Source organism: Acanthisitta chloris, unplaced genomic scaffold, assembly GCF_000695815.1.
Source record: "Acanthisitta chloris isolate BGI_N310 unplaced genomic scaffold, ASM69581v1 scaffold34212, whole genome shotgun sequence".
Lineage (NCBI taxonomy): Eukaryota > Metazoa > Chordata > Aves > Passeriformes > Acanthisittidae > Acanthisitta > Acanthisitta chloris.
Window position 1 is genome coordinate 2,074 of NW_008662795.1, and position 10,638 is coordinate 12,711.

The following is a 10,638-nucleotide window of genomic DNA, read 5'->3' on the forward strand; positions in this document are numbered from 1 at the left end:
GTGGTTGCTGTATGCATCAAAGTAAATTATTTGTGGTAGATAATATACCATTGCAGAAGAGAAATATATTTGTGGTAGGGTTTTTGTTTTAGTAACACCAGAATGTGTTTGGCTTTCTGTGTATAAATTAATCAGTGTCATATATAAGAAAAGTAGCTTAAAACAAAGCTGATAATTTTCTAGAAACTTTATTCCAGATATGTTCTTTATTTTACTAATAGTGTCTATTTGACAATGCTATTTTTTAAATTAAGAAAATGAAGTTTGCTGAAGAACTGAGAGTAGGTGATCAGTGATCATAATTTTTTTGGAGTTAGTTCTTTTAACTGTGCACTCTTTACAACTAACCGTCGCACTATATATAACACCAGAGACTTATTTTCCCTTTTTCATGGATTTTCACATCTGCAGGGACAGGGGCATCTTGCATATACCCATTGCTTGGGGCAACTTTGAATGGCTGGTATTTTCTTGCAACAGAAGTGGATGACATGTGCTTCAATTATGCCAAGAAGAATGTGGAACAGAATAACTTGTCTGATCTTATAAAAGGTATGATGTAACAAGGTATTTACTAGCATACAAATGTTGTGATGTATTTATTCCACATTCAGTGACGTATCAGGGTCTGTATTCCTTCCAGGTACCTGGCTCAGTTGATTTTACTGAATTTGTTTTACTAGATTGTTTCTACTGAAGTTAAACTTCACCCTGGGGTGTTTTTAACCTCTCTATACTCTGTCTGTTACTGAAATATATCTTAGTGTTCCTGCTGTTAGGAGACCCAGAGTGCTCCCCTTGGATAATGGCATGACACTGCCACATAGGCATGTCTTCTACAGAGAGAGCCCTTCAGCCTCATTTCTGAATGAGGTCCTAACAATGCTGTGGTAGTAGTACCACTATGCCAGACTTAGTTTGGGAATAAGCTTGAAAGATTTTCTTTAGGAACTCGGTGTAGTAAAAAGCAGGTCCATTAACCAGCTCTGAAATAAAACCTTCTGCTGGATTTTGGAAGTATCCTTTGTAATAAGATACTGTCTTAGTCAGTCATCCATATCAGCCCTGAAGATCCAGAACTCGATGTGGAGAGCAATGACAGTTTTCTGTTGCTGCTGAGATGGGATTTTTAGTGGTGTGGTAGTGTTCCACTATACTGGAAAAACCTCTGGCAAAGGAACATGCCCTGTGTGAAGCTGTAGTGCTAGAGGTGATCAGCTGGGGTAAATGGCTGATTGCTAGTGGGCAGAGCCATGGGCAAAGGAGTACCTACCAGTGGTGGCACCTGTAGCCAGGCACTGCCTGGGAATGATCCACTCTGACACTTTTGAACTCCTGACCCTGAATTCTTTAGCTGTAGCTGAATATGCTGCTGTAGCTAGGAACTTGTTTAGCAAGGCATTTTGGAGTCAGTTCAAAAATCTCTCTGTACCTGTGTGGTTTTGTGTTTTTGTTAAACAACCACAATTTTTGTCATGTTCTAGGAGCCTGTCTTGAAACTTTTGCCATATAGCTCCATTCTTTTGGAGATCAGGTTGGAATATAGCCTTTGTTATTCTAACGTCAATTAAAAAAATGTAATTTGGTGATAGTTAAAACAGTAGTAATGTGGTGATGATTTACTAATGGCATCATAATGATGATTTAATAATTGCATCATAATTTAATAGTTGCATCATAATCACATCTACCTTTATTTCCCAGAGGAAGCAAAGTAATGTTTTTTGTCTGAACATGAAATACTGCTTGCAATAACTTTCTTCCAAAGGGAATCTCTCACTTTCTTCCAAAGGGAGAGGTATATGTGCAAAGCAGAAACTCATAAACCTGGAAATTGATTATAAATGCTTTAAAAAAATTAATTACATGATATTCTGACTTGTTTCTGTTTTACTGGAATGGGATGATAGGCAGAATTTGTCAGCTAGTATTTAAAAAAAAAAGAATAAAATATCAGTACCCTATATGTAATGGGAGGTTAAGAGATTTTCAACAACTTGGTCTCTGGAAGTTTTCACACTACTTACAAGGTAATTTAGGATTGGTCTATGACAATATTACATTCTTCGCTTGCTGTTTGCTTTATTTGCTTTCTTATTTCCAACTGAAATCTCATGCTGTGCCAATTAAGCTAGCTATGCTTATGTTGATGCCTTCTGAGTAACTTTGCTGTAATTTTATAAAGTCTGTACAATAGACCATGTATTTCTGCTCAGGTTATGTTAATCTGAGTTCTGCTCATTTTAGCCCCATTGTCTGCTTTCTCTGCTATAAAAATTACACTAATTGTGTTTTTTTCTTTTTTCCCCCCTCCTCCATAAAATTGGAAAGGGTATTGCCAACAAGAAAAGCAGTAAAATACTCTGATAACCATGGGCTGGATATTACAAACCATTTATATAAATAAATGTGTTCTGTGTGTTCAACCGAGTGTTACACTCCAGTGCCAAAAGTATGCACTGAGCAACTTCTGGAGACATTTAGTGATTCCTTGGAAAACTGTAATCTGGAAGCCACCTGTCCAACTGATGTAGTGCCTGGCTGAAGAACTTCTGGCCTTGACTGTGATGTGTAAATGTAATTAATAACTTGTATATAGTAATTCGTAGTTGATAACTACAGATTTTATTTGTTCACCATTTTTAAATGTTGTAAGGAAATGGTGATCAAAAAGTGTCACACTAGTGTCAACTATTTTAAATGTGAACAACAAATTAAGGGGAAATGCTGGATGTTAAATTTAGGAATTTAAGATTATAAAACGGGGAACGATGTGGTAATGTGGTTTTTTAAAATGAACTATCCTATTCTCATAGTATTTACAATTTATCTGTTGACTGTAAATTTCTGTACTCTGCACAGCTTGTGACTTACAGAACTGAAGTTTTACGGTTTTTGGGTGTTCTAGGTATTATTCTTACTGTCTAAAAACCAGAATTTTGGTAATTGCTTGCTACCCTAACACTTGTGTATTCTTTGGATTATGATAAACTGTAGTTGTAAATGTTAAATTGAGAGGAATGTCTTCCTCTGTTCCAAGTATCTTCATTCTGAGTGCATTGTCCATGAGTTACAGGACTGGTAAGGTCTGCGAGAAGTCCTTGTAATAATCCTTACACATGTTTTAACTGGACTTCATCCATTTTTAAAATTCTGCTTCTGGAATTCCTGTGCTCCTCGGAAGATGTGTGACATGACTTGACCACAGTTTGCAAGGGAGTTATATAGCCTTTGGGGAAAGGCAGTGGCAATCTATGTGGGATGTTTGTCTTCATCCTTGTGATGGGTAATAGTAAGTTGATGAACCCTAGTAAGCAGAATGTTTTTCAGAAAGGAATTCCAGTCTTTTTCTTTTGTTGTGATTCTCCTAATTTGTATAAGACTACAGTTCCTGTGATGAAATGCACAGTATTGCTAACACGGTAGTTCTGTTTGATTTGTAGGTGAGATGTAAAGCTAATCTTGGCACTGTGTAACTTCAGCAGAGATAGACTTGTCTGAGTCTTTCTGTTAGAATCCCGTCTCTTCAAAAGGATTGTTTAGTCTGTGATTCCGAGGAGCCTGTGTGATAATTAGCTGACACTGGTGTTAATTTTTGGAAGGACTTACAGAATATTTGTGGTTGTGTCGGAGAGCTCAGTATAACTCAAGCAGTCCCCATTTTAAACAGACTCATGTGGTTCTGCTGCTGTATATAAACATACAACTGTTTGTAGGCCAGTCCTTAACCTGAAGTCTTTATTTACATGCTGATATTTGTTGCATCTCTTCTGCAGAAAGTGTTGTTTAGAAAGTACAGTTTTTATACAGTGTATAATGTAAATGGCAATGCTAGATGAAATATCAAGTTCCTTACTGACCAAATTCACATTTTCTGATAGTGGTTAAGGTACCACAGAAGACTCTTTTAATGGATGCACTGAAAGAAGAATCTGAGATCATTTATGACTTCTGCATGTGCAACCCTCCCTTTTTTGCCAACCAGTTGGAGGCAAAGGTAAGTCAACAAACTAAATGTTTCATGCACTTCAGTGTTCTGTCTGTGGGAAGGTAGCAATAATGTAACCTCTTTACTTGGGGAAGATTGTGCAGAAAGTCCCAAATCACTATCAAATAGCATTTAAGGCTTTTTCTTCCTCAACCCCTGGACCTAAAGGAGTTTTGAAAACATAACTGTTACTCTTCCTGAAGTGGAGGAAGAGCTGTAGAATTCTTTCACAAGTCCTTACTGTCTTAGAGAATTAGTTTGGAAAGTAGATGACTTTCAGTAAACCTGAATGGGCATAAATTGAAAGAGGGGAAATTTAGATTAGATATAAGGAAGAAATTTCTTTCCTGTGAGGGTGGTGAAATACTGGCACAGGTTGCCCAGGGAGGCTGTGGATACCCCAACCCTGGCAGTGTTCAGAGCCAGGTTGGATAAAGCCTTGAACAACCTGCTCTGGTGGGAGGTGTCCCTGCCCAGGGCAGGGAGGATTTGGACTAGATGATCTCTTAAGGTCCTTTCCAACCCCTTAGCATACTATGAAACTATGAAATCAAGTGCCGTCTGTATAACTGCGGTACAGAGGAATTCAGTTTTGGCATTGTGCATATCTGTATTTTTCATTTCCTTAGTGATTTAGACTATCATACAGCTCAAAACAGATCCTGCAATACCCACTGAATGTAGTCAGAAATGTAACTGTGATGTAGGGCAGCAGAAAAACAGATTAAATAAAACACTACAGATTTTAATTCTGCAGATGCATGTAATCAGCATGTCTTACATGTATTGGAACCACGTATTTCATATCAGCAGGATCCTGATGGGTGACAGGTAGCTTGCCTGTGTTTGAGGCTGTAGGCATTTCATTCAGTTAGGCTTATTTTGAATGCCTCTTTGTCCATCCATGGTTCTGATGGAGGGAGAATAACTGGAGGTGGTGGTGCTTGCTACCTACTAAAGATTGAGGCAGGAAGCAGTGTACAAAGCAGCCTAACGTTTCAGTAAATGTTCATGTCAAATTGTTGTGTTTTTTTAATCCAGGGAGTAAATTCTCGAAATCCACGGCGTCCCCCTCCCAGTTCCGTAAATACAGGAGGGATCACAGAAATCATGGCTGAGGGAGGAGAACTGGAATTTGTCAAGAGAATTATTCATGATAGTCTTCAGCTTAAAAAGAGGTTACGGTAAGTGCTTTGTTCCAGTTAAAAAAGACTCAACCAAACACCTTTGATCTTCCTCTTTGGCAGAAGTGATGTGAAAATTATATTTTAAGTAAGGCCTGTAGCTGTGGTCCAGTGGTATTTGTTTGGTTTGTTTAATGGTACATGCACAGCAGTAATTGTTCCTGCGCATCAAGCAATTAGAACTCACTGTTGGAGGCAGTTAAAGGCAGAAGGCAAAAAAAGCCTCTATGAGTGACACCTGCAGCTAAATTAGCACATACTTGCTGGAGACAGCCAGGGCTCATTCTTAAGAGCTTCTGGGATGGAGGAAGGTTTCTGACATTGCCTAGTTATCTGTATATTACCTAAATTTTTCTGTCTTTTCCTGGCAGCTGTGCCTCCTGAAGGGCACTATAGTACTGAATGCTGTCTTGGGTGAACTTAAGCTGCCATAAAGACCATAGTGAGGTCTTCTTTTGAACAGCAGAATCAGATGGCACATCTGCACATTTCTCACTATCAGGCTTTCATTCCTCCAATGTTGTATTTTATTCCTGTAGCTCTTCTGGAAGATTCCTTTTTTTCCTTAACATTCTTCTGAAATAGAGCTGCCAAAATTTTACATGTGTATTACTACAGCCTCATCAGTGCCCTAAGCAAAGGAACTACAGCCTTTTATACATTCAAGAAGTGTTTTGCTTAGTTTTGTTTAGACCCTTCTAGGCAGAGTATTGCATCCTCAAGTTGTCATCCTGACTATTTTTTTTAGTTTAGAGAATATTTAATTTATATATGCGAGCAATTTAAATTGTTTACCTTCAGTTTAGGTGCATACGTTTGGGAAAATTGTACCTTGGTAACTGGGAATTCTAGTTTTTGTACTTCAATACATTATATTTATGAATAAGCATTTTTGGATACAGTAATCAAAAAATATGGAAGACAGGCTTGTAGAGCTGCCATAGTAATTTAGATGAAGAACAGAGCTGTGATGTTTGGAGATACTGAAGATGTGGAGCTGGGTAGAAGGATAAGCCTCTCCAGAAGTGGGGAAATAAATTTCTTTTTTTCCCCCCGATTGTTTTCTCATGAAATGAGTTAGGTGATAGAAACCTAGATAAGAAGTTAGGAATGTGGTAGTCAGTCTTTCTGCTTCTGTGGCACAGATGCTTGTCAATAGCTGAATATTCCCTTTTATTCTGATTCATTCTCCAAAGAAAGTGGAGAAATTGAAACATTTTTTTAAGTTATAACATCTTCCACATAGCTAAGGTCACTCTTTGAAATGAGATTCGTGGTTGTTTAGGTGCTGTTTCAATCATATTCCTAACATATTTCCTAAAAGCGCAAAAAGATTCCCCTGTCCAATCTGTATTTGGATCTTCTGTTCTGGATTATGTTGTACAATGTCCTAGTCACTCTGTTTAAAGTGTCATTTTTAAAATTTTCTCTTTTGGTTGCTGTCTTTTTTAATAAATCTCCTGTTCTTATCCAAGCTTTCTTATCCAAGTAGTTCTTAGTGGTAGTTGCCATTTTCAGTTGATCTGTATTTGTAAAACTCATTGTGAATTTGCTCTTTGCAGATGGTACAGTTGCATGTTGGGGAAGAAATGCAGTTTAGCACCACTGAAAGAAGAACTTCGCATCCAGGGGGTGAGTTTGTGTATAGTCCATGTGTATCCTGTATAGGTTCTATACAATTCATACTGTGTTTCAATGCATGTGGGTAATTACTGTTGAGTTATTTTACTGAGTTTTTAATTACAAGAAGGAACTGCAATTCCTTGTTGGGGAAGCAGTTGAGGTTTAATTATTGTAGATGCAAAGCTGATAGATAAGTAGCAAATATTGTCTCCAGATTGTTGTCTTTGTCATGTGTAGGAGAATGTCTTTATCCAGTTTAGAACTTACAGGTTTCCCGCTTTAAAATATCCTTAACAGGGCTGTTGTAAAAAAAAATAAAAGAATAAAAAAATCTAGCTTTCTTTTCTCTTAGCTACATGAAATCTAGCAATGTGGTTGATAAACTGTAATGTGATTAAGTGGCAGCATTGTTTTGTTTGTGTTCCATTCTGGCACTAAGCAAAATTGAGCTTTGTGCTACTGTTCTCACGCAAGAGGCTGTGCAAAGGACTTTCTGGTGGCTTTCTGGAGGAAGCAGAATCTCATCTAATTTCCATACAAAGAAAATGATTGTGAGATCTGTCCTTGTATACGGTGGAAGGAAGGAGAATGCACGATGAAATCGATTCCCATTAAGATGAATTACAGGCCATAGGAAATGTGTAAACTCAATGCCAAAAGCAGATGCTGAGCTAGGCACAAAATTTCAGGTATCTGATACTCTTCTCTGAACTCAACTGTTGCACCTCAGTCTTATTAAAGTGAGAGAAATCCTCACGAACCTAGCATAGAAAAACTGAGGTTTTCTTTTGTGTTTTTCTGTTTGTTCAGATTTGTAATCTTTATTGTATCAGAGCTGGGAATAAGTTTGTTTAAACCAAGCACGTGCTGTGCTGTGGTTTGGGTTAGGATGCAGCAGAAATGTTCCAGAAGGTCCACTTACTGTTCAAACTGTCCTAATATTTGCTGTGTTTATTGGGAATTTTGATAGAAAGGTAGGAAATGTTCTAGAATAGAGACATCTTTTCCTCTCCCTTTTTGAAGGCATTTCTCAATGGTAGGAGAATTTTTTGTTTGCATTTTTCATTTTTCCTCCTTCTGTGCAGACCTGGGGCTTATGCTCTGGAGCTGGTGCTAGTTCAGAGTGAGGTGAGATGATTTGATACTTATCCTTGCCAATATTTAATGTAGTCTCCATACCATACATAAATGCCTTACAGCATCTGTGGAAAGACCAGACAATACCAACATCTGAGTTTTAGTTGTTTTAGGCAGTGTAAGTTCAAACTTGATTTTTTGGGGCAAATACAGAGAAGTGTTTCCGGGCACATTTCTGCCACCTCCAGACAGGTGAGTGCTTTTGGTTTTTCAGCCTTTAGTTGACTTTGTTCTGTGTCTGTTGCTACAGCAATGGGTTCAGTATTGAAATGTGGAACGGGAACAAGTCCTGAACAAGGAGAAAGGATGTGCTGTTTGCAAAATCAGAATGCAGGTGTGTGCTATAGGTGTGCTGGATTGCTACACAGTAAGGATTTTGTTGCTGAACTTGCAGCTTTGAAAGGGCACAGATGTGGCAGAGCAGAGATGGGAAACCCTGAGCATTAGTACCAGGCTTGGCACTGACCAGCTTCTGGTGGCCCTGACACCTCTTAGCCATGTCAGAAAGAATCTCCATTTCTGTCATGAGAAAATATGCTTTGTTTGAAAATGTGTGCAGTAAACCAATGTTGTATATTAATCTGAGATGAAGTTTTGTGTTCCTTCTTTGCACAGGTCCCTAAAGTTACTCATACTGAATTCTGTCAAGGACGCACCATGAGATGGGCCCTGGCTTGGAGTTTCTATGATGATGTACAAGTACCTGTAAGTAGCTTAATTCTGGTTTGCTTGTGGCTGTCTGTGCCTCTTGCCTGAGGAAGGGGCTAATGAGCCGTAACTGTTTTGTGATACAAATTGTTCTTCTTCAGACTGGAATATTGGATGTGCTGGGCTGTATGGATGGTAGGATTTCTTAGCAGGCTGCCAGTCTGTTAGTGCTTGTTACCTGTGATTCATGAGTGACCCATGCTCAGGGAGGAAAAGAGAAGCCAGTGTATGAGCTTCCTGTGGGTTTCAGTGAAAATAAAGATAATTTGTAACATACTTCAAATAGCAATTTAGTAGTAATAAAAATACACTTAAGTTTGAGGCTAGATTTAAATTTAAGCTTCCCTCTGAGAACTCAATTTAACATGTAGATTCTGTTACTAATGCCTATGACTATGTCTAACTCAGACTTGCCTACATGAATGTGAGTGAAGCTTGTTCACCTTAGATGTGAGGCAGTTGCTTTTCTTTTTTTGGATCTGGATGTTCATGTACTTGAAGATAGATAATAGACAATAACCAACCTTATAGAAGACACAAGTAAACCTTCAGTGAACTTGGATCAAAATGTAGATATTAGCAGTTGACCCCTGTTCCCCAGAGCAGCTGCACTTTCTCAGCTCGCAGCTAAATTTGAAGGAACCAATGAAGCTTTTTGCCTAACATCTGAAGATAAACTTCCTTTGTCTGTCAGTTTACCATAAAGTTCATGATCCTGTCAGCTGGTTTTAGTCTAAAACTCTTGGGGTGAAGTGAAACACAGGCCATGTGAGTGATTTGATTTTTTAAGTGGCTTACATTATATTCTTAATCCTCATGTCTTACAGAATCATAGTTTTCTGAGTACAAATGTCACCCCATTAATACTGCATAGCCTTGTAACTTTTTCTCCTTTCTTCTAGTCACCTCCCTCTAAAAGAAGAAAATTAGAAAAACCACGTAAACCAATTACATTTATGGTCTTGGCTTCTACAGTCAAAGAGTTATCCATCAAAGCTGCAGCTATGGGCTGGGATGCTGTAGAAGCTCTTGCTGTGGTTAGAGCCTGGGTAGAGAAGATCCTCACTGATCTGAAGGTATAGTATGAAGTATTAGGTGATAAAACAGTGTCCCAATTGAAAGCATAACTGTGAATGAAGTTCTGCTCTTTTCTGCAATAGGTTCAGCATAAACGTGTTCCCTGTGGAAGAGATGAAGTCAGCCTGTTTGTCACTGCCATTGAAAACTCCTGGATTCATCTGAGGAGAAAGAAACGGGAGAGAGTAAGGCAATTACGAGAACTTCCTCGAGCTTCTGAAGATATTCTGCAAGCAATGGAAGAGGAAAAGAACAGCCAGAAGAGTGTGAGCAACCATTCAGACTGTGAAAACCCTAAGACTGAAGACACTGAGATGGGGTTTACGGCACCTGATGAGGATGTCCAGTTGACCACAGGTGATGAGCTACCAGAGGAATCTGCTGCCAAAGAACAGAGCGAGCCTGTGAAGGAGGAGGAGATGGAAGCAAAGCAGGGAGAAACATCTCTTAGCAAAGGTTCCAGTGATGCAAAGGATGAACCTTGCCCTTCGGAGGCAGCGAGCAGTCTGACAGTTGAAAAAGAACAAAGTCCCAAAGAAACCAGTAGATGTTTTCTCTTTAAGTGTTTAATGAATGTGAAGAAAGAAGGAAGTGATGTGTTAGTAGAAATGCACTGGGTTGAAGGACAGAACAGAGACTTGATGAACCAGCTGTGCACATACTTACGGAACCAAATTCTTCGGCTGGTTGCTAGTTAGCCCTTTTTCTTAGTTTGGTAAAGTAGGTCAATCCTCAAATTTTGTAAACTATTTTTAATGGATTAAAAATATCAGTTAGCAAGACCTGTTTTTTTCCATTAAAAAAACCCCAAAAGAGTAACATGAAGACAGGCATCTCCCTGAATGTTTAAAATAGCTTTTTCAAAGCTGCAAGAAGGACATGATGTGTACTTCATTGGACATGAAGTGATGGGGAATAGGT

The 10,638-nt window shown here is 38.6% G+C and overlaps 1 protein-coding gene across 1 annotated transcript in view; it reads left to right on the plus strand.

Annotated features, from left to right (window-relative positions):
* The window catches only part of METTL16 (methyltransferase like 16), a gene marked incomplete at its 5' end in the record, with an annotated part of 12,425 nt that extends 2,000 nt beyond the window's left edge, over positions 1-10,425 (plus strand). Inside the window, 7 exons of the mRNA XM_009070728.1 lie at positions 412-552; positions 3,882-3,997; positions 5,030-5,172; positions 6,735-6,804; positions 8,548-8,637; positions 9,543-9,716; positions 9,801-10,425. Coding sequence (XP_009068976.1) covers positions 412-552; positions 3,882-3,997; positions 5,030-5,172; positions 6,735-6,804; positions 8,548-8,637; positions 9,543-9,716; positions 9,801-10,415 — 1,349 coding nt within the window. The remainder of the gene's footprint in view (positions 1-411; positions 553-3,881; positions 3,998-5,029; positions 5,173-6,734; positions 6,805-8,547; positions 8,638-9,542; positions 9,717-9,800) is intronic.
* Positions 10,426-10,638: the final 213 nt, after the last annotated feature.